Consider the following 26602-nt stretch of genomic DNA (forward strand, 5'->3'; position numbering starts at 1 on the left):
ATATGCCGAACAGTCCGATCAATCCAAGTTTATCAGTAGAGAAGACTCCGAGAGTTCATTTTCAATGTGTTTCAAAATTATAAATATAACTTAAAGATGTATTCCTTCTCTCCTCTGTTTGCTCTGCTGCTCATACCGAGCAGAATCATGTAATATGTAGTAGTTGTTGTTCATACGATACAAAGATTAGTGTACTTCAATATAAAATCATCTAACCGCATTCAGCCACGCCAAGCCCTACCCAGCAATTCTGGATGGTTGCATTCGGCCAGAGCAACGTGACATTTGCTGCAACGGTGGTATTCATCTCTCTTTTCTACACACTCCTGGGGCGACCCTTCTGGATGGCACCAAACATGTTACCTAAGCTATGCTGGTTACAGATTTGTTTCTTGTCCTTTATTGTTTTAGCAGCACTAACGCCTTTTTTGCTGGCGTTCGTTCTAGAAGGTTTGCTTAGAGTATTCGCCTGTTCATATATATTTGCTCTTGTCGCTGCCACGGTAGTTAATGAACGTAATGTATATTGTGATCCATTTCTCCGAACATGAAGGTATGATTTGATCCAACTACTATGTAGGGTCACTTCATACGTATGGAAAACCCCTACCATGTAGGAGTCGGGATTTGCTTGAACATGAACACCAAGCTTCCCTTCAGTAGGGGCTCAAGCCTTCCCGCACGTATTGATTTTATGTCAGATGCTGGACATGATTATGCATGCTCAATGGCTTGCTTGTTCCTGGTACATGTGGTTGTAAAGATCTCCAGACTCTGTCGAGTCTCCACAGAAACAGATGGCAGAAGGGCGCTAGTCCTGTTATGGGCAGGTCCGGGGTTGTCCCGAATTAGCGTCCAGTCAGGTGATATGCTAACTAATCTGACCAATCATCGTCGCTCAATTGCCCTTATCTGTTGGTCAGCTTATCGTCGAGGCCAGCACGTGAGCTGCTCCGTAGTGTAATCACTAGTCCATGGTTCTGTCTATTCTCATTGTTCGCGAGTCCTCCAGCCCCTCTTGATTCGAGCACAGCTAGCTGCCCGTCGCATTGTTTTACTTTACCTGCTGCTGTCATAAGTCCTCTTCAGTTGAAGGTCACGAGTAAGATAAGGCTATCTAGATCCTTGCTTTGTTTAGCATACCGCCTTCCCGCGGAGCTCTGTCCGGGCTCCGGCTCGGCTTCATCCCAACCAACATCTCCCTTTCTACAGCTAGCCATTCGCGCCTTGACTCGTCGACGCATACGTATATGCCTCCGTTGCGCCTATCATAGCTCGATACTACAACTGTCATATCAAGCCTGCGTACACTGTGTGTAGTAACCGGTGACTCAACTACCGAAAGTTCATGAGCTTCTGTGCTTTGCGACCAGCCTCCGATCCCGATCTATAGCTTGCGCCGACGACGTTCCTTCCACCTAAAGTACCACCGAGCCATCCATCGCATCATCCACATACCTACGACCCGATCCGATCACATATTTGAAGCCAGTGTGGCCTGCTATCGCTGGGAGCTGGCAAGCCCTCGCGCCGGGCCGTCATGGCCCCAAAGGACGGGGCATTGCCCCCCATATGGGACGACTTGGACTGGTAATAACCGCATTTTGGAATTTTCGGCAAAAGCGTTGGACTAACAAAGCGATTAGGCAAATGGGCCAGCTTTTTATGATGGGCTTTGACGGTACAACGATTGACGGCCAAATTCGATCGCTCATAGAGAATTATCATGTTGGTAGTATCATATTGACAGCGAAGAACCTTAAGTGTATGTATATCGCGCTACTAAGCAGGATCAGGGCTGATTTATGTGTATTGATAGCTGCTGAGGAAACTACGAAACTCATTCTGGAGTTACAAACCATAGCGCGGGATGCGGGCCATCCAGTTCCACTAATGATTGCTTTAGACCAGGAGAATGGAGGAGTCAATAGTCTGTATGATGAGATATTTATACGACAATTCCCAAGTGCCATGGGTATCGCTGCGACGGGTTCCAAGCGACTCGCGCATGAAGTTGCGTCGGCTACTGCTCAGGAGTTGAGAGCCGTCGGTGTTAATTGGATCCTGGGTCCGGTCTTGGATGTTTTGACCAACGTGCGCAGTCAGCCGATCGGCGTTCGGACAAGCGGCGATGATCCCCAAGAAGTCTCGCAATACGGCGTTGAAACCATGAAAGGTTATCAAGAGGCAGGATTAGTCACCTGCGGTAAACACTTCCCTTCCTACGGCAATATAGAGTTTGTCGGTTCACAAACCGACGTTCCCGTCATCACCGAGTCACTGGAGCAATTAAGTCTGAGTGCTTTGGTTCCCTTCCGCAATGCCATAGCAAACGGCCTTGATGCGGTAATGGTGGGTGGCGTTGCCATGTCTTCTGCTGGAGTGAACGTAATGCACGCTTGTCTGTCGGAACAAGTTGTGGATGGTCTGTTGCGCAAAGACTTGAAATTCGATGGAGTCGTGGTTTCTGAATGTCTGGAAATGGAAGCGCTTACACATAATATTGGCGTGGGCGGCGGGACAGTTATGGCAATGAAGGCTGGCTGTGACCTGATCCTTCTATGTCGTTCTTACCCCTATCAACTAGAAGCGTTGAACGGACTGAAGCTCGGAGTTGAGAATGGCATGATCAGTCGCTCGCGAATCAGACAATCCCTGCAAAGAGTTCTCGCTATGAAGGCTCGTTGCACGACATGGGAACAAGCCTTGAATCCTGGAGGTATCAATTCTTTAACCCAACTGCAACCATCTCACACTAGCCTTTCTACTCGCGCGTACGACAGCTCGATTACTCTCGTTCGTGACAACAACGACTTACTTCCCTTACCGCAAATTCTGGAGCCAGATGAGGAACTCCTCTTACTGACACCATTGGTGAAGCCCTTACCTGCATCGGCCGTTTCGCGGTCAATGTTAGATATGATGACCACTTCACCCGATCCTTCAGCCTCGTCAGAGAAGGGCTCGTCAATAACCAGCGGCGAGAGTGTCTTTAGAGAGTTTGGGCGCTCACTTGCTCGCCAAAGGTCTGGTCGAGTGCTCCACACCTCCTACACATCTACTGGAGTACGTCCGATACACGAGAGTCTGATTGATCGAGCTAGTGCCGTCGTCATACTCACAGCAGACTCCAACCGGAATCTGTACCAGCACGGATTTACCAAACACGTGTCGATGATATGCAAGTCGCAGTATTCCCAGACTGGGGAACGACGCGAAAAACCAGTAATTGTGGTTGCAGTAAGCTCGCCATATGACTTCGCCATAGACCCGTCTATAGGCACGTATATATGTACATATGACTTCACCGAGACGGCGTTACAGGCGCTCGTCAAAGTTCTTTATGGTGAACTCTCACCTACAGGCTCCTTACCCGGCACGATCAGTCGCAGCCAGAAGATCCACCAGTCACGCCAGCACTGGCTTGTCGAAACGTGGAACGAAGAGCGCGACAGTGAAGCTCTTGATGCGCTACTCGACGCTGTCCGAGAAAGCGGCTCGCACGCTGAATTGACGCATGTCTCGTCTCATAGCTTCCTTCTCCGAAACGACGACGTTGATGAAGCACATTTCGTTGTGCGGAATAGTACGACGCAGGCTTTATATGGCTTTTGTTCGACATATTTCTTCCGGTCGACTGGGACCGGAGTTATCGGTTCGATCATCGTGGACCCCACGAGACGAAAGCTTTCGATAGGACACTCGCTTCACAATCGCGCAATCCGAAGCTTACTGCAACGCAAAGGAGTGAAGCGATTCCAATTAGGATCTCGCTTACCAAGCATATACCTGGGCATCCCCGCAGCTAACCCTGTTGAACGCAAAAGACTACGGCAGTGGTTCGCTCAATTAGGATGGAACACGGCATTGTCACGACCTGTATGTAGCGTCTTGCTCCGTCCACTGTCATCGTGGACTGCCCCCGAGGGTCTTGCAAAAAGCCTACACACGAATGAGGTAGACTACGACCTTGTTCATGGCTGGGAATACGCAGAGTCCATATTCGACCACATCAAGACAAATTCTCGTCAGGGTGTAATGGAAATCTACAAAATGGCACTCAACGGCGCACCACACTCGGGTGTTATTCGCGCAAAGCGACCCGAAGATGGTKCTATATTGGGCAGTGTGGTAATATACAACAGTCAATCGGCGATAGCGGAATATATCCCGGCCTTGCATAAGAAAGATAAGGAAAAGGAGAAGGTAAATGGCAGCAATTCTAGCGCGAATGGAAGCAGCAACGGCGTTACTGCAGGAGGCGGAGGAGTTTCGTCACCAGTCATCTCGCCATCGGTCGGTGAATATGCGACGTTGATGCAGGGTTTGATTCTTTTAGGGATTAAACAAGTTCGGAAGTCTGGGGCAGATGCAGTTATGCTCGACTGTGTACGTTTCTAATTCCATTTGGATGTTGGCTCAATGAATACTGACGGAAATATAGGTCGACGGCGACGGAAACTTTGACAGTCTAACGGCAATGGGATTCACCGTACTTCACACCTTTGAAGAAGTTACCTGTGACGCGACGACGTGGAAGTTGATGCAGCCATCATAAGCCATTACGAACGTGCGCAATTACACATCACATATGGGGGGTTATCGGCCTGTACGAAATTAGTGTTTGAATTAGTTGCTGCTTGTTTCCTCAGCGGGGTCAAGGTCAATCATGAAGGATATAATCATATATATATCCATGTCCATTTCTGTGTATTTCATCTACATATTTCGGTGGCGTTATCGCTTTCTATACCTAGGTATGACGAGGTCATATCCAGGATACAGCTCCTTATATCTTAAGTATAACATGATACGTGTCCTGCGTATTAGTTCCTGCGATGGGGTCATTCTCATGATCTGGTTCCTGAGTAGAGTATGTTCCCAGGAACATGGTCCTAAGATCCGTACGATCTTGAGATACTTGTTCCAGTAGCTCTTGCACCAATAACTAGATTGCAAGATAAATGTGCCTTTGAGTGCGGGAGCCACTTAAACACGTTTCTTCCGTGATTAAGATAAAAAAGTCTGGATTTCATATCTCTCTGTGCTAAATTGAGAATTATATGCTCAACTGGAAGTAAATTTCTATCAGTTTTTATCGATTTACTATATAACATATTATGGAGTTACATTCCACCCGATGATGGCATCGACCCTGCTTGATCCTGAGCTTCGTAATTGGTTCGCTCCAACTGGCGAGGACAATGTTGACCAGACAAGAAAGATTCAGGAAGCCACTTTTCTCGAAAGAACACGTTCCTCTACACTGCAACGTATCATCCACACGATCAAACTATTGTATTTGGGCCTTTCCGTAGGTGAACACTTAGCCGCGACGCTAAGTAGTTATTCTTCAAAATATGATCACATTACAGACGGCAGATTACTTGCAGAGGAAATAGCATCTGATTGCAATCTCTCATAAGCACTTCGGATGTCTGTTTGGGGTGCATCAATTCGAACCATCATTCAATCCGGTCTTTGCAACCCCTCCTCGTTTCAGGGCACATAGTATGCCCTTTGGTTTTGGATGTCGGAAGCCATGGTGCATCTGTAGACTGGTGACGCGCGCTGCAGCACGCTGTATGCCCTGAAACGAAGACAAGGGAAGGATTAGATTTGTCATGATAAGGAAATCCCACTGGTTGGTGAAGTATGTGCTAAAGAAATGGAACTCTATGGCCACAGTAACTCCTTCACCCAGACATTTCTGTCTGATGCAGCAGTCAATCTTAGCCTCTGGTGGAGGCGATCGTTCGACCGTTGCCAAAACTCAACAGAGCTAGGAGTAACAACATACACCCTCCATTCAGGAAGGTCTAGGTCTTTCTCTTCTGCTATGGCCGATTTAACGTCGGCTACGCGACGGAGAAGTTCGCTACGACTCTCGAGCACCTGGCTTTGCTTTGAAGCCACCGCAGCAATCCTTGAATTTAGAGGATGTCCAAGAAAATCCCGGGTACATTCCTCCTCTGACAGTGGACTTGCTTTTCCCCGTAACCGGATTTGCCGACCTAGCTCAGGCCAGTAGAATGTTAGCGCGACGTTTTCATTTCCGGCTATCTGGTGAGCCTTGGGCCCATCTCCCCTCATTGTAAAGTGCCAGCCACGCTCATCAAGCCTCTTAACACCGACAATGCGGGCATCTGGACGCCCTTCGCTATCAACCGTTGAAAGGGTACAGCTATGTGGCTCCTTGATTTTGGCCGTAATAGCATCGTTTAACCAACTTTGGAAGGCTTCATGGGGCGTGTCAGGAAGATTATCGAAGCCAGCTTCAGGGAATTGTCCGTCAAGGACATTAAGGTCGCGGAGATTTGTACCGGTTAAGTGGGTATTATCTGCCATAATGGTGGTCTTGAAACTTAGTATTCATACCAGACTCCTCACTAGAGCTACTTACTTCGATGATCTAAAGATATGCTCCTTTAACGGTGCCGAAGACAGTTCCAACCTAGATCCTGATCTAAATTTTTTAAATAGCGCAGTCTCAGATCGCAGGAGATGGCAGGTATTCAATTTTCGGATGTCAACAGAGTGTCGTTAAGTAGTTAATGAGTCAGACGCGGGATGAGTCATATCGTAGATGATGAACAGCGCGAGGGAAGAGCTTTTAACCAAGACACGAAGCATCTTTTGGCAACCTTCAGCCGCCCTAAAACGAAGAGAATAAGTTGAACGAACAGTTAGTAGAATGCTATTATATTATATGGACAGTAATGGCACGAAACAATAAAGGGTTGATGCAAGATCCGACAGGCTCTGTATCCGGAAACTGGAGAATTCAATTGAACCGCACATATTTCGAGGAGAGGATGTACAACTCCTGGCTCATTTCGGGTGATGTTTGCACCAACAATTATTGGGGCACCGCCTTCCACCTTCAGCTGGTTGGCCCAGCTCACGCATAACACGGTCTTGCACGAGATGCACACAAGCAAGGATTCTCTGGTGGGACGGAAGTAGATTCATAGATTGCTGTAGCGTTTGCCGTCAAGTGATCAAGGTCCTACTAGAATACAAGCCCTACTAGAGGTAGTAATAGCATTACTTTCACTCTCTTCTTTATCTAACATTGTGATAATGAGCCATACTAGAATTACAGGAATAAAAGTAAGTCATCATGATAGCCATAGGCAGATCCACAAATAAATCCCAAGTCCAATCATGAAACGAACCTTGGATCCGCAAAGTCGATCCAGGACTCAAGACTACCTTGCATCCATTGCAAGTCATTGCCACTAATCGCATCCATCGGCATTGATACGGCAGGGGGGCCAGTATTTGTTGTCGTCAAAAGCGGTGTTGGCACCATGTCCAGTGTTATCATAGATTGACCGGGCCACGATACCGCAGAAGTCTCTGATAAATTTTGCCTAGATGGTGTCTGCCCAGCTGCTTCACTTGGAGCTGCAGCGATTGACTGCGCTGACGATGAGGTGTTAGGAGGACGTCGCTGCTGACCCATCATACTCCGCCGAAAGTCGTCAATAACTCGATCCAACCTCCCATTCGTATCACGCACCAAGCTCGCCGCGCTCGCAGCAGCAGGGAAATGCTCTCCAATAATCTCCAGATTCCGTACAGCCGTCTGCAGAGACTTTCGTGCTGGTGGCGTCGGCGGACAAACGGGGTTAGCGAGCACAAATCCCAATGTACACAATACGGCGTCCCATTGGTATTGATAAACGTGGAACCAGCCTTGTATAAGGTCTGTTTCCGATAGAACTTGGTGGATCATATTGGTGAGGGTTATGGCATGGTAGACGCATGAGATGCCCAAGAAGTCTGCGAGTGGGGTGAGGGATACAGCTACGGGAGGAAAGCGGAGGAATTGACGTAGCATAGAGATGTGGAGGTGGTGGTACAGAAGCTCGAGGAGAAGTCGTTGGCGTTGAAGCCACAAGGGACTGAACGTATCCAGGTTCAAGGGTGTCCGGTCTATGGAGAATGCTTCCCCGTCAGCTCTGCGAGCGCATTTGAGTGATTTGGGGACATTTTGACTCCATTCCCGAACTGGAGTCATTTCACGTCCGAAGAACTCGGCCAGCGCCTCGGTTTTTCGTGGGTTATCGTAGATATCACCAGTTGTATTGCCGCTGAGCAGCTGGGAACATTTATGCTCAAACGCAGCTTGAGCTTTGTGCACAGTAGAAAGTAGTTTCGCGCACTGAGTGTGGAAGCTTAGCCAACTGATATCGTCATGGCTAGATATAAGCGATGTGCCGGATAAAAGTGCTTTTTCAGCGTGGTCTTCATCGAACGCAAGAAGTTGAACCAGCGGAGATCGTCCTAGATTCATCGAGAGCTGGCTGTCCAGGCGGTAGATTGTGTTCCATATTCGATGATACAGCCCCTGATCCTCCGGTAAGGTACCCTCTACAGGCCGAAGATGTAGTCTCAAGGATTGGGCAATCCGCACCGTCGTGCCCAAGTTGGTATGTGCAGCATTAAATTGGGAGATGTTGTATAAGTAGATGACCGAGTATACATGAGCTTGTAGTGTCATGATGGAAGGATTCTCCAGCTCATTGTGCAAAAGGCTTTGCGCTCTTTGATAATGTTTGTGACCAGCCATGTGTACGTTCTTCTTTCTTCTAGGATTATCTCCGGGAGCTTGGTCAAGGTTATGTTCGCTGAAGAGAAAAACATTGCCAAACTGCATGCACGCGGCAAGCAGGATGTCAACCAACGGCGAAGGTTTGCGAGTAGAGTTTCCATCAGCAGACGACCACAAAGACTCATAGTATTGACCAAAGTCCGACTCAGAGAGGATAGGATAAAGACAGTGGAAAGTCTGCCATAGCAGATTGAGGTAGTATTCTTCCTGGATGCGTGTCAAATCCTCTGCGTAATCTGGCGTATCATAATGTGGCTGCTGTTGTTGGGCAGATTCATAATCAAAATCAGCTAGGTACGGCTTGAGTCTGAAATCTCCAAGAGGKTGATAGAGTATGTCCGATAATACATAGCGATTGACTCGAGCCACGAAGTAGGACGAGGACATGGGTCCATAATACAATTCTCCGGTACGAGTGCCTATATCTCGTAACCCTTGCCAGCCTTCATTCAGTGCTAGATCTGAATTCTCTTCTAAATTTCCAGTTGGATCATTAACTGCATCCGGCAAGGAATGCAATGATGGAGTTGAGAAATTAGTCTGAGCCGGAGTTTGAACCTGAGCTTGCTGTACCCGTGCTTCGGCAGCTTCTTGTTTAGCTGTTCTAAGTTGCTCTTGGAGATCCTTTACTTTGCTTCTTAATCGTTGGATGTCTCTATTGAGAAATTAGTAGGATACTTCTCATTAATATGCGATACGTACCTATTCGCAGCTGGTAAAGACGTCGCCTCTAACAGCCTCGAATTACTACAATGCCCACCCCGAGTTTGACAATTCTGGCAAGGCTGCTGATCGTCACATTTAATCCGGTTAACGCGACACCAATCGCAGGCTCGAGTGACTTGTTGGCGTCGTCTTGGTCGTGGGCCAGTTGTAGTCGTCGTGGTGCTGTTCCCACTGTTGGCGGAGAATGTGGAAAACATGGGTCAATTTCTCATAAGACAGAAGACTCGGATGAGCTCTGCGGTGGCGCGTCAGGCCTTCCTGTCGAGGGATGCTTGAGTTGTTGTATCTCTAATTTCCAGTTGTTGTTGGATAGTTTGAGATAGTTTTCTATCAATCAAGGATTAATAATCAAACAGGGAGAGATCCACCAAAACAGTAGCCCGCGTAACCCTAACCTGTTTGCAAACACTGAAGTCTGCTGGCTTCATATATGTTTTGGTACTGCATTATACAGATCGGAGTGTGATCATTTTTCTAAGAGATAAATATATGCCAAATACTGCGAAATGGCATACTGAGGCTCTAGAAACTTCCATTCTGTCACTGGAATCCATCTGTTTTTGACATCTTTTGATACTCACTGGCAAGGAGTAATGTCTTGTTGCAAATCAAAATGCCATTATTCCTTTCACAACTCCCACGTCGACATATCAGATGTATCGTCCTGTCGCGGTGCTGCAAGATTCCAAAAGATGTACAAGTTATTTGTCCACCGGTGATCTTTGACTCTAGGCTCAAACCAATCTTCCCAGTCAATGAGGTAACTAGGATACGATATTAGCAATCGCACATTTGATCAATAATAATGATGAGATAAAGCCTACCATTTCTGCTGTTCTTTGTCCCATATCAAATTTCGGTTTGCGCAGTCGAAATGACGGAAGCCACAGCTCATACATTCTCTACCACCAATTTTCGTGGTCAGTATTGTCTGCTCATTATCCAATCTTGAAGGGTTTGAAACTTACTGCCAGGCTTTCTTGAAAGCCTCACGGATTTGATCGCGTTCTTCTCTAGGTAATTGGAAGAAACACCGTAGATCAATGCCGGGACATTTCTCCATCAAAATATATGTGATATATCCACCAGGGACATATCTCTCGTCGTCTTGAACGGTATGTTTCCAGGCGAGAAGAGAAGGGGTTGCAGAGCAGTTCGCGTCTGTAAGCCCTTGTAAAGCGGCGATTTCTTGCTCTGCTCTATACTCCATCTCTGTTCGCGCTTGCATCGCCCTTATTCTGCGAGGCTTAGATATTGTACCATAGTAAGGGATCCTAGAGTACGTCAGCTTTTTTATTCCCTTGGTGAAAGTGGCGGTGAATTGTTCGAGAAGGTATCGTACTGCATGTAGATCTTTACCACAGCTTGTCGATGAGCTGAGCCTTCTTCTTCACATATGAAGATACCACGTGCTTCGCTGGGATCTTGGTCTTCTTTCCAACTAATTTCAGACGCCCACAACTCTCTTTCACGGATTTTTTGTACGAGACTCCAAGTCGTTGGGTGAGGCTGGTCAAACGAAATTGTGAGACCAATCCATTCCTCATCTTCGAACCATGTCATGCCGGACTTTTGCCGTGGCATTTTGTGTTAAGGTCTATTTATCCCCACCTTATAGACAAGGCTGTCTTCTGGTATCGTTCTCAGGATGTCTCTACTGAGAAAAAGAGAATCATCTCATGTTGCCAATCTAAATATGTACAACGGCCAATGTTTTTGTTCGGATATAAGAGACGTGTAAAGCCCCGCCAACGATGCCTTCCGTAGCGCTGCAGAGCCAATCACTAAAATTCCTTTTATTTACATCGACCCTAAACAATGATAAGTGCATGCGGGTCGTTCCACGACAATCAGACGCATGTCTAAGACTCTAAATTACTGGTAGACAGATAGGATGAAGTAATTCATCTCACTCAAACGGTATCACTCATATTTTCGCATGAGCTTAATAAGCTCAAGAAGTCAACAACGAATCAAAAAAAGGCATATCGTACATCCATCTTCCACGGCTTTCCTCCCATTTTTCCCTTTCGCAATAGGGACAAATCACACATGCAGCCGACCAAAAACAGTGAATCATATATTGCAAAACAACCAATAAACCCCATCCGCCCAGACTTTGATATCAACAGTATAAACGCCGTGTCAATGAGTATATAAAGAACAAGGGTGTTTGCTCCATTACACCTTGTTGTGGGGTGGCAAAGAACGCTTCAGTGGACAAATAGTTATAGAACGAATGTAAGAAGGATAATATAAATCTCACGCCATAACTCCATATGCAGATGGTATGACGTTAAGATAGTCGGAGCTTTTTGTGTGGATTTTTGAAAGACCGTTCGTGATATCATTTCTTCCCATACATCATGTTGAAATATTGTATTCGGGGTCGGGTGGGAAAGAAGCAGAGTAAATTTTATGTACCTGAACATGTATTTGAATTTGAAGGAAAGGGCCCCGGTAAGTCAGAAGACCGCTCATCTAGCAAACGTCTTCGGCAGCAAAATATCGTTTGCTACGATTTCGGGATGCCATGAACTTGTAGTCCATGGGCATGTGTGTGTGATGTACCACATGCGGCCGGTATACAGCATCCACTGGTGCCTGCCAGTCATCCATACTCAATGGGAAATACTCGTACAGCAAATCAGCTGTTTCCCCAGAGTAAGGCATCGCAGTGGGGTATGATGAAGGCGCCGCATGATATGGCGGCAGGGCATTCGAGGKATGCAAAACGGGCAGAGATGCTGAGATTGATCTGGTCGGTCGCGGTCTCGACATGCTAGAAATCGGAACCATCTTCTGGATCTTTGCTGGGGGTGCCCCAGAGGATTCGGGGCTGGAACGCTTCTGTCCAGCCAATGAAATCGGAACGCTGGCGGAGCTGTTTTCACGGGAGATGATTCCACGCTGAGACTCTGTAGGTTTATTGGGTGTTTTGAAGTCATCTTCCATGAGTGATAGATTGATTGGCGGTGTTCCTGCAACGTTTGAGGAATGTTCACCACCGCGAGTCACACTTGGACTCGACTGAGGGTACGCAGGGAGTCCATGCGAAGGAGCAAAAGTAGGTGTCGCCAAAGCGCCCGTCGTAGTGACTGGAGGAGGGATCTGCGTCCAGTCTCCAAATGGAGGAGAGGAAGTCGTTCGAGGTTGTGCCATGCCCGCGTCGAAGGAGAAGATTTGAGACATTTCAGATGGGGAGGCTGTGTTCTTGCTGGTGGATGCAGCGGTGGCTTTCGCCTGAGCTTCGGCGGCCATAGCACTGTTTCGTGCCGCTGCTTGTTGGTTCTTTCTGGAGGATGCTGCACTGCCGCTAAGGGGCAAATCCTTGCGAGATTGGAAGTTGCGTGGGCTGCGGCCACGTACAATGACTGGTCCTGAGTGTACCTCGCAGATGGGAATCTTGGCCCCAGTCGAGAGTGTTGCAACAACCTTGAGACGAACGACAAAGTGCTGCTGGAGCTCCTTGCGGCGGCCATTGTTGGCGGTAGCTATTCGGAATTGGAGGCGCTTCCAGGCGATGGGGAAGGTCGCGTAATCAGAGTCCATGTCCTGTCCAGCAGCCATGGTATCTAAAGGTATCGATGGAGGCTCCTTTTCAGCCTTTTCTTCGGCTGCGGATGGAGCGGCCACAGCACTGCCGTTTGCAGCGGCGGCCGCTGGTGTCTTCCAGGGAACGGAAATTATCTTCACGGGATTTCCCTCCACAGACTCGGTAGCAGAAACGGTCAACTCTTGTGCGAGGATAGGAATGCGGTCTCCCTGTTCAGTCATGATATAGCGGAGACTTCGGGGGAGAGTCACAGAACCCGTGATCTGAAACAGATTTCGTCGGTAGCAGGTAAGTTCTGCGACGTGCGGAGGTGGTACCTCGTTGGGGGAGTTGGTCCACGGGGACTCGGCGAGGAAGAACATTCCGTGCAACTGAGCGGAGACATTCAACGACGTACGGCGGAGGGAGTAGTCGAGCAGAGTGAAGCCGTAGACGGGTAGGGAGAAAGAGAGCAATTTGTGGTTTCCATCAATGGAGTCGCTATTCTGTTGCTCTGGGGGTCCGCTTTCGAAAGGAGGAAGCAACTCGGGAGGAGCGGGAAAGGCATCTTCGTATGAACTGAAGCGTCGTAATTGGGGCATGTTGGCCTGTGAGAAACTCATGTCGTCGCCACTATGAAAATTAAAATGTCAGCTCAGAAAATATCACAGCGATTCTCCAAGGCCTTCATTGTTATGCGCTTGTCGCAAAAAGCGAGCGGTGATGAATCGACGTGGGAACGCACCTGATAAATGTTTCGGCGTCGAAATTCGAGCGCTGATCTGGAAGATCCAGACCGGGCAAGGAATTGAGATAGTCGGTGCCCTGCATGTGGCCCAGCGAGAGGGGACTCGCAAGGTAGGGCATGGTCATTGTGTCGAAGGAGGGTTCCATATTGAATGACAGCGAACGCGGGCTGATCTACAGCCGCGGGATAAGTTCGAACAAGAAAATAGAGGTGGGAGAAGGTAAGCCAGGTCGAAAGAAATTTGTGTTCAATGTTAAAATATTTTGCGATTGTTAGGAACTTGTGAAGAACTTTGTTTCTTTGTTTGGGGGTCGCGGTGATGGTGGTGGAAGTCGTTCTCCGCAAACGCAAGTTCTATTTGGTCAGGCCGGAATGGGAAGACGGAAGCAGCAACTATCGATCTGCCAAAAACGGCGCGAAACGTGGATTTTAAAGTAGACGAGAGTAGTTCTGAATGGCGCAAGGGATCATCGGCTTAATGCAGTCGAAGCATTATTTGCGCGAATCAGCAATGGTACGTGGGTGGCGTTGGTTGTTAGGAGGTTGCACGTAGAGACATGAACATAGACATGGACAGCGTGAACATTCAAGCGCGGGCAGGAGGGACAGTGGCAGATGGGAATGGTTGGTGGATGGAAGGTGGAAGCTGAAGTGAGGTGAAGAAAAGTAGAGGAAATATCGAGGCAGGAGAGGAGGGGGAGAAGAAGCTATAATTAATCAAATCCAAGCAGGGCGGGCGAGCTGCAGACGGAGGAGCGTTGATGAATCTTGTGATAAAGACGGGCTGGCTGCTGTTTCCGTATCAAAGTAGCGTATGTATGGTCTGGTATGATAATACGGATAGGCGGGAGTATGGGTAATGCGTGGTATGGTATGGTACGGCACGATACAGGGTCGACTAGCCCGATCCAGCAAGGCGGGCAAATCAGCACCCATGCAAAATCCGATTCCGACGGAGGCAGCACGGGGCAGGTCAGTTAGACCAGAGCCAAAAGAGGGGTTAGTTTGCTACGTAGTAGTTTGATGATTTGCGACGAGGATGGGATAGGGAGATGCTAAGATAGCAGTACTAAGTCTCGAGCGAAGCTGAAGTTGTTTTAGTGTGTTTGCGTGCAGCGAGCGGCGCGGGAGGCTAGGGTTAGTCTGGGCTAGCGCGCGACGGACGGAGAAGGACCTTGGCTATGTCCTAATCGGGTCAAGTCCGGTGGCAGCTGCCCGGACGCGCCCAGACTTGGCTTAGCTTTCCAGAGTACTTCCCTCTGATGGACAACAGATGACAGGGGTCATTCTGCCTGAATGATGCCGCTTATTATTATGCTTATTTCTTTTTTCTGCCTGCCATGTTCACGCAAGTCGACAAGATCACTCTTGTACTACTATGCAGTACACGAGAGGTTCTAGCGGCTGGACTCGGGTGGATTCATGCCCTAAGTGGATATCGTACATGAGCTTGTTCTGGGTCAGCGGGACAGGATAAGATAGCAGCACACGGAGTCTGTCCATACACACAGATTACAGAGTCTGTGCATTGACTACATAGGAAGCAATAGTATGGGACGATCTGTTTGGGCTATGGGAGACTGTGTCAAGGGATTAGGTCAGATGCTTTAGGCAGGTTGGGAGCAATTGAAAACAGAAAGTGGTGGTGTGAAAGAATAATGGAGGCTTTACTATGTACGTAGTAAGCCCATTCGCTGATCCGGAGAGAGCGACCGGCGGTGGATCCTCAGGCTGCTCCTGCCGTGGTCTGGGAGACCGCTCCTTCCTAAGGCTTCCTTCGCTCAAACGGTCGCTCCTGCAATTACTCTTGATAAGTCGCCATACCACATAGAGTGTACTGTATCGGTATGATCTTTCGGCGTAATTTTGCGCCGTCTGGCAATTTGCTCCCCGCCTTGCCAGCTATCCCCCCGTATGGAGTCACCACTGGTCAAACAGCCGTGAATATCTTGGTACTGGTAATTTAAACATCTCCATCAAATTTCTGCCATCCCGACCAATCATCGAGAGTCGTTGCCAGTAACAAGGTTCTGTCCCTGTCAGTGATATCCATGGATATAAAATGTCTAGCTTTATATCCCGGTTCAAAAATAGCACGCGGTGGTTTGATTATGGTCCTGGGCTAATTGACAAGGATGAATGCAAGGTTTTTATCGTCTTAAGCCGTGCGTGGACCCTTTTCCTATCTGACATGTGAAAATCTTCATCACGACATGGAAACCCGCTTCGATAATGGCGGCAGAGAACAAAAAGGAAAAAAAAAATATTAATCAAATCTCGGAGCAAGTACGTAGTTGGGCAGTACGCTGGACCTCAAACACTTAAAACAGTGGACACTGCACAGTACTATTGATGGAAGGATTCTCTAGTGCCACCTCTAAACTTCTATCTCGGTTTTCGCCGTTGAACTGGACAGCCGAACGAAAGGGTGACTTATACCAGATTAGGAAATATTAGTCGTTGTCTGTTCACTAGCATGTCGCTCATCGCGCTTAATTCTGGATTACATAGTACATAGAGCAGCGTCAGAGCTGGGTCTGTTCCTTGAAACACGATTAATATCACCGTCTTTAATCGTATGATGAGTTTTCTTGTTGTTGATATCCGCACGGCCGGAGTGGGCGATACACACCAATCCGTGGGTCCACCCACTCCCAGTTCTTGCAGGCAATGTGAATTGCCATGGGGGATGTATGACTGCGTAAATCCTTTCCACTCAGCATCAGAATTGCTGACTGAGTTATTGAGTCTGGTGAGAGGATCGTTCCAGTGTATGTATCTCTGTATTTCACTCGGGTCCCGTTCTCCATCAGGTAAAGAAGTCACCGACTAAACTTGCCCTCACTAATTCTAGGTTTTAACTAGTAGTAGAAGAAGTAAGTTTTGTCGATCAGGAACGCCCGAAGAGTCTACTATACGGCGTACTTTACGACAGTATGCATGTAAAATGCTAACTATGCCTCGTTATCATTTGAACACACACCATAGTAAGTGCTTTGAGTACAGAAAAAAAAGACAGTACAAAGAACGGAGTACTCCGATGCATGAAATCGCGAGCACACACGAAGTGGCGAATATGCCCCTCAGAACAAGACGATGATGACTTTAGCCTCAGGGGCCAAGACTTAGGGCCATGCTGATGCAGGAACCTGTTGAGCTGTTCTTTTCTTGAATACGTATTATGCAAGCGCGGCCCTCTGTATGTTAATTGTACGTACCCGCGTATAGATGCACAACGGAATGAATCTTGCTCTCTTTTGGCATCAGGTCATATGGCGTGATGACCAGTGATCAGACTCGTATATTACTCATCAGTTTATACGTAGGTGGTTGGAATCCGTCGTGGGAGTCAAAGTCAAAGTGTCAGACACCGGCACTTGACCGTATCTGGTATACTCTATGATCGACCACCATCATCTATCTGTCTATGTATGTATCTACATGGTTCTAGTTCCTTTGATCGTCGGTCATCTCAATATCAAGTCTTGTTGCATGAGTGGCGCTTTCAGTAGTGCCTCTTTCATTTCTTTTTCTCATTTTTCTCTATATTGTAATTTTTCATGCTTCCTTCATATTTATGCGTGGAGTTGAGCCATCGGAAAAGGTTCACTTTTGAACCTTGGCTCAAGCCCCCAAAATCAAGCAACGCTATGGATGCGATGTCAACGGACAATCTGAGAAAGCAAAATTACACGCATGAGAATCTGCTTTGGACCGTGTGATAGTGGTAAGCACCGTCTACATCCTGAAGGATGCGATAGTACATACGTAGATCTCCAGCATGGGTAGCAGCCCCAGCACGGAAGACTCGGATTGCCGATATCAGATAGGCGTCTCTTATCGCCTCTACTAGAGACTGTATGTACGACACGCCGTATACGGCATGTCATTCAGATCTTGATCTCGATAAGCAGTGCCACCACGTAATGTGCATATGGCATAGCAGGCCTGACCCATATCCATAGGATTACGTGCTTCGTAAAGCAAAGCAAAGCAATAATGGCTCGGCCTCAATTCCACGGTTACACAAACGCACGATCTCTAATAGCACACGACTAATCCTAGAACGGACTACGCTGAGTAAACCATCGTGACTCGTAAAACTTGGCTGGAGTGGAGGGGGACCCTTAGCACTAATCACAGTTAGGTCTAGTGGGCACAGTGCACACAACTAAACCTCAACGGTGCATCCTGTATTGGATCTCGCGCATCGAAGACCTGAATCCTTTGCGAGCTGATTGGTGGCATTTCTTCTAATCGGCTCTCGATCGACTCAAATTAGAGAACTTGGATAACCCCACGGTGGCTGTTCTGATGTGTCAGTGGTTGATTATTGTATGCATACAAAAGGACGTACCGATTGTGTACGAAGTATGTATGTACGATCAAATACGGATGTATGGGATGTACGAGGCACTTGCTCCAGCAATCCATACATCTGTACGTCCATATACATACTGTACGTGAACTTGTCAAGCGACTGTCCGCGGGGAAATCCCTGACAGCCACGTACGTATTTCCTCGCAAGCCACCAGGCCTTAGCCTAACGGGAACAGGCAAACAGACTCAAAAATTGGCAATCTGCAGGATTGCGCATTTTGCCCTCGGTCTTGGCCTGAAAGGCGTGGGCGTTAGCAAGTTAAGAGCCATACTATGTAGAGTAAGAATTCTCCGGTTTGGGTTTTCTAGAAAGAGCGGGAGAATAATCTGGCAGTTAAATCACGACTACGTACCTATGCAGAAAACGCCAATACGGCCCATCAAATCCCTAGTATGAAAGCTAACACTGATTTTCGCATTTTGGGAACAGAATCACCAGCCACGGACCCTCAGCCTCGCTTAATCAAATTGATCGTCTATCCCTCGTATCCTAACTGTACCGACTCCCGAGTACTCCATTAGTCCGTATATACTGCTAGTACGTACGTACTGAGATAAGCAACAGGGGTTCTCCTGCAAAAATGTCAAATAGATTAAGAAAAGAAAATGTTTAATGCACTGACCTTTGGGGATCGGAGATTTTAGTCAGAATCACGACCAGTTATGTGTACTACCTATTTCCCCACAGATTGAGAAATACGTGGTAAGACATGATCTTAACGAGGAATACGGAGGAGCCGTTAACTACGCAGTGTACTCTCGAATCTTCATGTTCAGTAATACGTACAGAGTACATCGAATACAATGAATACATACCGGATGTACGGAGTTAACGAATGGAAAGATACAGAACATTAAGAACAGAGCAAAACTCCCCGTGCGCAATTGCACATCGTACAAGTCGGAGGTAGAGCCGAACTTGGTCTAGTGTGCAGCAACTTAACTGGACGAACAACTCTAATATAGTTCGTTGCGAGCCAATCGTATCGCTAGAAGCAGACTAAGCTTGAGGGGGTAATTACTGAGAGCAGAAATAGCTTTCATGATTGGTTGGGTGCGCTATACCTCACGTATTTCCCGTTTGGGGTCTAGCTCTCAGATCCACCCCCGGGTTTTTCCTCTTCCACTCGTCTGATCCTATAACCAGGCAAATCAAATGCCTCACGAAGAGCGGGAAGATCCACCCCCTTGGACCACTGATTTAGACTGACTTTATTCGTTGAGAGTACAGAAATCGAGCTCCTGCGCAATCTCGGTGATACCGACGGGGCTGGCTCTACTGGTCGAAGATTGCGGAGTTCAGGAAATGAGGAAGGGTACTCCGAACAACCGAATCCATGGATTGATCATGGATACCGAGACATTTTAAGTCCTTCTAGATTTCGAAACTGGAGAACAAGCAGGTTGAACGTTTTGCATGGGCTTTCGACTAGGTATGCACTATGCATGTATTATGAGAACCATGTCAAGCCATATACGTCGGGATACTCCGTAGTACACTCAGAAGCCAGCACCTCAAGACAAAGCATACCTGGTTAAGTAGCTAGATGATATAAACATATCAAGTATACACTGTACCGAGTACAAATTATACTGTTAAAACTTTGCAGTACCAAATAACGCGAAGCTGTCAAATGGCTGGACCAGATATCGACGGCGTACCTGTGCCATACACGTTTCTAAATAGTATAAACACAACATCACATGCATAATCGACACGATCGTCACAATTGAGGCTTTTGCGTCCCCTTATCTCTGAAGATCATATTGTTCCCCATAGTTTTATATTGAGTTGCATATTGCTCCGTTGATAAGATGATAAGCTGCGATTGATTTACGTAGCAGGAACCTCTTTTTATCTTCAATTCGTGACTTTGTGTGCGATAAGCGTTGCGAGAGAAGTCGCTTGTTTGCGGATAATGTTTCTATCCGGTAATTAGTATCCGTATCTATCAGATCAGGTTAGTCTCAACGAGGAAGGACGATTGCGGCGGACGGTTAGATGCGGGACTAGCTTGGCCAATTAGAGGGCGCAGGCACTGATCCGTTTTGTTCGAGAATACAGTACGAAGGTTATGTATGCATGATTACGTGCAGATTGTACGTATACAGTATGTATACGTATGTTTACGGTATCAGGTGTTACCGGGAAATTTATGTGTGCATTCCCCATACTGCAGTTGCTGAGAGGTACTTAAAGATACCTGCGTATGAAATTAAGAGTATCTTCTATATTGTACAAACCTATAACATATCCTTTCGAAAATGTTTAGGAATATCTGAGTGATTAATAACAGCCAACAAGACTACTAATCATCCAACTATCCAAAAGAGGACATTTCCACCGTGCAATATACAACTAACCATAGTAACCAACATCTCAAACTCTTCAGTTGGACTAACTAGTGAGTAGGTACATATCGTCTTTGTACTAGACAGTGTACCAAGTACGTACATATCATCGACGAATCGATTCTATGCGTGGCTTGAAGTGTCCTCATTCTAATTGCAGATCATTACCCGGCCAAGCTCTTCTGTAAGTCATCTTGTCTATACCTGTTTTGGTTTAGCTGTGAATGTATCGATGTGGCCGAGTCGGGCAGCTCCGAAGGGGTCTGTTTTGTATTTTACGAGATTTGTGGGGGATTTTGAGGACGGATAAATGCTATGTCATGCATGATTATTCCTCTGTTTGCGAATAGCAACAAGGCTGAGAATTTAAATGAAAGTCTTTCGTATAATTATATACAGAGCTGTCTCGACTCAGTTTCGTATTCTTTAAAAAACTAATTGACAACTACCGATGAACACCGTTCTCAACGTACCCTAAACATAGCCGTAAAATACACAGCTGTACGTAACGTACGTCCCATCTTATCTTATCGTGCCGTGTCCCGGTTTTATGCATACTCTTTCCAGCCACTTTATGAACACGGAGTTTCGGAGTCCGACTCATGTCAAGACTGAGGGCTCGCAAACAGAGCGGCACATATTGACTCTAACTTTCAACTAGAGCATCAAACCAGATAAATATAGACGATACTAGAGTTAAAGTATAAGTGTGAAACTGACTCCGCACTGATTTGTTTGATCATCAGCCTCGTCAGGTCTTTTGCCTAATGTGTACTTCAACTATGCGCATCACAAAGTCCAGCCCTTGTCAGCTTAGCGAACCCCATCTGGAATGAGCCTTGCGCTATGGTCCTTAGCAGTGTCAGATATTGCTTGCTTTTATGCTCGATACTAATCAGGTACTAGTATAGCCTCGACAAATATAGACGGTTTGATGTCCCGCATGCAGACCTCCCTAATTTCACGCCACTGAAATATGGTCAGATCGAGCTGGTGTTTGAGGTTTGGCTACCGTTGTTGATCGCTATATGAGTTTAACATAAGTACGTTGTATGGGAATGAACGTATATTCTGAGACGATGTTATTAATAGAATGGCATATCAAACTGCCTGCCCTTAATCCGAATTAGTTAAATTGGCTTGTATGCTACGTATCAACCCATTTCATGCTTCAATTGTCCTTACTTTGTAGGGTGATGACTACGGCCCATATAAGGATTCTCTCTAGCATTAGCCCCCTCATGACGTACCTAAGTAGCCAATTTTTGTATCAACTCAAGGTTAGCATACGTGGTCTCGAAGAATGACCCTAATACAGTAATAACAGTTCGCAGGATCATCTAACCGGTTTGGTGATGCTGATGACCTCTCTACGGCCCCGGCCCCAGTTCAACCCGTGCCTGACTTTAAAGTTGAGAGTGAATCTGGTAATTTTTGGTCGTTGGTTGGTTGGTTTTTTTTGGTTGGTTTGTTGGTTGAGCATGAACATATCTCTGATCTATGGAATTGGTTGATACGTGTTCAGAGATCTAGATTCCAATGTATCCATTTCACATTTAAAGTTTCGAGTGATGCATATCTTACTTTTGCATACAGACGTTCGCATTCGGATCATTTGTTCTGCTGACAAGGCTCGTGTGTGAGAATGCCCACTTGATCAAAACGCATTGACATATCGATTATCAATTGCTTTTTTCTCTTGTACAACAATCTCTTCGGCTGTATATACCGTTTTGGGTCATTCATGGCTTTTTGTACGACCGTTGATGTAGTCTGTATAACACTCTTTTGCCGCTTGGATTGGCTAAGTCCATAGACTAACGGACTATGATAGCAAAGCTTTGACACTCGATATCCTCTTTCACAAGATAAAAATTTTCCGTATGTAAGTAAATCGAGTCCGTATGTACGCACACATGTATCAATGTATGTACGACTTCTGTATCTAAAAGTTTTACCTGTGCTTCTGCCCTTTAGGGCTAAGCTCGGCTTTGACGGGGTGAAGTCTGTCCGTCGTCAAAAGAGGCACCGCGAGCACGACTAAATTATCACCGTATTCAAAAGAATATATTATCCATCGATGAAGCAAGATTTTCGCCGCCCTGTCTCCATAATTTAGACTAGCTGAAGACCTTGAAGCTGACTACATACCAGCTAAAGGCTATGCAGTCAGACAGACCGTACTGCCAGAAACGGCAGTACTATCGCGACCTGACACCGGATTTGTGCTTTACCATATAATACATCTTTGATATGATGATTTCCTAACTACATATGTATATATATCTGCCAGGGACTCGAGCCACAGGGCTGCTCAAACGGCCCTGGAGGGTGGACAGTGGACACCGTTGATAGTTGACCCTATAATCTCTCGACATCTGCCGAGCTGGCCAAAGCACCACCAGGTTGCAATTCAAGTGCTCCGTGCTCCGTAGTAGTCAATACTACGTAATTAACTACCGATGCTGTACTGCTCTGCCACAGGATATGCAAAGGCCAGGATCTGATTTATGCATAACATGTGACATGGCCTCACGTAGTTAGAGGAGATGCACGAGTGTAAATTTTCGAGTACGAGTACGTCCAACCTAGAGATGTATTTCTATCAGCCATAGTTCGCTTCGTGCGTACCTGGATACCACCTACGTCGCGAGGCGTCAAAAAGAGGCGCTGGAAGTTTCTGACAGGCATGGAGCTCTCCGAAGGTATAATATCGATGCTACTATAAGTATGGAGTAAGCTCTGAGTAATAAGCCGGATGAACTTAGCAGTTTTTAAATATTTAATGGTTGTTATTATAGTCATCACAATAAATGTACGTACGCACAAATTTTGTTGTTACCTATCTGAAGCTGATTGATAGGTAATAATCTCCTTAACAGTGAAGGCCGCCGAATTTTCTCGTTTAGGGCCCTAGGGCTAAATGTTCAGCTCGCCCAAGAACTTTTCATATCCAATCTTCGTCCAGAATACAATACCATAGTCAGGATCTTGATCAATTCTGACGAGTGCCCTGAGCATTTCAGCCATGTGTGTTGATGCTCCTGAGGCATGAGATTGGATAATAATAGTAGCACGATTGTAGATCATCATACATGCCCTTGTCAGGTGGCTTATTAAAGTTGTCACTTATTTATGACCGTCCATATTTCAGGACCGTGTAGAGAAGAAGCTATCTTCTTAATACAGTGACTGAATATTCAATAATCAAGCGATACTTGCTTTTATTACACATAAGTACGTGCATACCGTTTAGCGTGCTGCGTATTACCAAGATGAGGGAGGGTACGGGTTATGCGAACCGGAGTCACCGTGACAGGGCTCCCCAGTCAATTATTCGAAACCCACTATTTTACGTACTTCTGAAATTGACTTGATCACCACATTAAATACCGCTTAACATAGCTGTCTAACTAGTAGTGAGATGGTGTCGGCATTGACTTCTAAATCTTGAGCCCTGACATGGGTTATTGACCTAAAAATCAGGGGCATATCCACCCTGTGTCAGTCCCTAGATCTAGTTGCAAGCTAGTGTGTCTAGCTGTCTAGGTGTTTATAAAAAGAAACACGCTGAAACGCTTTGAACCGCTGCTACGGAAAACATGGCCTGGGTTGTATTTAGGTCAGAGAGCGTAGCCTTGTAGATAGTAATAGCCTTGGTTTTAATGAACTTTGTTTCTGATTGATGAAACTCTACTGACCCCGTGGCCTATTGTGACTTGAAGTAGTAATCTAGGTGATATACGATGGAACGATCGAGGTAGACTGTCAGGTTAGTATAGAAACACTTAATGATTTGGATTTGACAGAGTTTCCGGGCTAAAATCTTATCCTTTGTGGCATACCGGTTCATGCGTAAAGGCTGTAGAGCTGTTGGCCGGAATCATCACCCTGGTTGGATTATGCCGCTAGACTTGTAGAAATTTGTAACAACACTATCCATCAGGATCAGATTTATTTTTTTTTCATGGCAATTGTTTCGCATGTGGTGCGTATGAGTTGTCATAAGTTGAAACATCTGATGCCGTTCCATATCCGAGTCATGCAATCCTCTTGATTTAGTCACATAAAGTTCTTGGGAATAGTTACAAACTAAACACGGTGTTAGATACCAAGGATTACGCCGTAATAAAAATTGGGTCTGTATCAACCACGTATCCTTAGGCCTCGCCGGGTAAAATACCATACCGCTGACTCTAGCTCGGGGGCCCTTCATTCTTAGGCTACAAGTTCCTCAGCTAATGAATCATGATACGTAAAACTAGACCTTGAACTAACTCGAGTAGACGGAACTTTCGGCTATGCTTTGTCAGAAACATTCCAGTCTTGACTTTTGGACATTTGAAGAGAGAAGATCAACTTTTACTCATCAACGACCTTCCAAGTAAAGATAAAAGACCGAGTAGATTCGGTACACTAGTCCTGAGAAAGTTCAATGAAAATACTAAAGTATGGAGTGCATTAACAGTAAGCCGTATGCTAACGCAAGTAGCTTAGTAGGATCCGTAGGATAAGCACTTGGGTAGACCAAGGCAAGCACTCGAGCACTCGCTCCAAAACGATCGACAAAAGGCGTAGCCTGTTCCTGTAGGTAACGCATCGGCACTTGGACCGGACTCTTATTCCACCGAATGCTGCTCAAGTGTGATTTGAGTGCGGAGATAGTAAGAAAAAATACTGTAATCAACTATTTGAAGCCGAGATCCATCTTGCTTTGGGGCCAGTCCACATACTCAGTCATCACCGATTTTAGAGAGGATCAGTAATGACCGACTAGGTATGTAGGTACGTACCCGTCGAACCCGTGCCTGAAATCAATACTATTCGCACTTATTTTAACACCCGTTTAGTGTCGTACTCGATGGACGTTACTCAAGTCGCTGCTTGTATGAGGGGCAGATACTAGTACTGCTACGTCCCTCGCCCTAAATTTAAGTCGTGAGCTTATCTGCATCGACAATGGCGACGTAGCATTTGCCCGGAGAAATCGTGCATAATAGTCAACGTGATTCTGCTCTCGGTCTTTTTTTCGTTGCTATCTGAGTAACCAACTCTTTTTATTGCGAACCAACAACCAACGCCGACAACTGGCATCAGAGCGCGGAAAGGCCGGCACAGAGTCTTCTATGCGCACACAAATGTACCTTGAAGAACTTCAATGCTCGCCTCGAACAATCATTGATTGGCTAGAATATCAGCTCCATTGGTTACTCGTAGTAGACCCTTCATCCCAATGTTTTCTTTTCTCGTTCCTGCTTTCTCTATACATTCTTAGCGTTTATTTTCTAGTCATCATGCCCCATTTCTGTCCTTGACCTTCCCCTCTTTGGGCCATGACTCGCTGTTCCAAGCTGACTTGCATAGATAGTATCTACAGAATCGAAGCACTCTAGCAAAGCAAGCCCCTCCAACCTAAGCCTTTCACGGCATTCAGGCCGCTGCAGCTGCGCTCGGTGGCTGACCGCTATCTCATTGTGGTACGTAGATCTTCAAGCCATCTATGATCTCTGACCGTCTTCATTCTTGGCTACATTTCTTTGCCGGTGAAAATCCTGGGGAAAGCGACTAGAAGGGAACTTCGAAGAAATGAGGGGCTGTCAGTATCTAATCGGACTACTACGTTTTGCTGCTACTGAAGAGTACTACCAACTTGAGATGACAGTTCGTCTGTTGGAGTTGACTGCTAAGTCCCAGGTTCATTCGTACGAGGCTTTGGTTCAAACTTTTCTTTCCCCATTTTGTCAAGATTCTAATCAGACAGACAATCAGCCAGTGGCTCGAGTAGGTAGCCGGGGTGGGCTCTTGTGGATTTGTTGTCCATCGCATTGATGAATGCAGTTCGTATGGTCAGTCGACTTTACAAGATACCATTTGACATATGGTACCAGAATACATACATGAATAGTGTAAAGCCGCCATTTACTTCAATAGCCGCAACAACCGTAAGAACTGATATACATCTGCAAAGTCCATCGGCTAGCAACGGCTCATAATGACCGGATATCTTCAAATCCCTGCCAGACGACGCCATCACGTACAAAGATACATACATCAAGTACCGAGATAGGTATCAGGGACTGACGCCTCGCATATATTGATCATCCTGGTAACCCGATAACAGGGTCCCATTTTTTATGTTAATTTTTCTGGGAAGCAAAAAAGCCGCATTGCTCGGCATTCAAACTTTCTGCTTTCGGCAGACTCCGTTCGTGATTGTGGACACGGAGAGGCGTTTTTTGCA

The 26602-nt window shown here is 46.4% G+C and overlaps 4 protein-coding genes across 4 annotated transcripts; 1 reads left to right on the top strand and 3 right to left on the bottom strand.

Moving 5' to 3' along the window:
• Positions 1-1540: 1540 nt before the first annotated feature.
• On the top strand, positions 1541-4558 carry BHQ10_004509 (uncharacterized protein; the record flags this gene model as incomplete). Its single annotated transcript, XM_040876882.1, has 4 exons — positions 1541-1590; positions 1647-1765; positions 1820-4389; positions 4445-4558. The coding sequence occupies 4 exons, from the start codon at positions 1541-1543 to the stop codon at positions 4556-4558; spliced, it is 2853 nt and encodes a 950-aa protein (XP_040733013.1).
• Positions 4559-5452: 894 nt separating this feature from the next.
• On the bottom strand, positions 5453-6348 carry BHQ10_004510 (uncharacterized protein; the record flags this gene model as incomplete). The annotated part of the gene is made up of 2 exons (XM_040876884.1): positions 5453-5714; positions 5801-6348. The coding sequence occupies 2 exons, from the start codon at positions 6346-6348 to the stop codon at positions 5453-5455; spliced, it is 810 nt and encodes a 269-aa protein (XP_040733014.1).
• Positions 6349-7165: 817 nt separating this feature from the next.
• On the bottom strand, positions 7166-9007 carry BHQ10_004511 (uncharacterized protein; the record flags this gene model as incomplete). The annotated part of the gene is made up of 1 exon (XM_040876885.1): positions 7166-9007. The coding sequence occupies one exon, from the start codon at positions 9005-9007 to the stop codon at positions 7166-7168; it is 1842 nt and encodes a 613-aa protein (XP_040733015.1).
• A 2820-nt stretch (positions 9008-11827) lies between these two features.
• Positions 11828-13775, bottom strand: BHQ10_004512 (uncharacterized protein; the record flags this gene model as incomplete). The annotated part of the gene is made up of 2 exons (XM_040876886.1): positions 11828-13514; positions 13627-13775. The coding sequence occupies 2 exons, from the start codon at positions 13773-13775 to the stop codon at positions 11828-11830; spliced, it is 1836 nt and encodes a 611-aa protein (XP_040733016.1).
• Between the last annotated feature and the right edge of the window lie 12827 nt (positions 13776-26602).

This window comes from Talaromyces amestolkiae (genome assembly GCF_001896365.1).
Source record: "Talaromyces amestolkiae strain CIB chromosome Unknown scaffold7.1, whole genome shotgun sequence".
Taxonomy (NCBI): Eukaryota; Fungi; Ascomycota; class Eurotiomycetes; order Eurotiales; family Trichocomaceae; genus Talaromyces; species Talaromyces amestolkiae.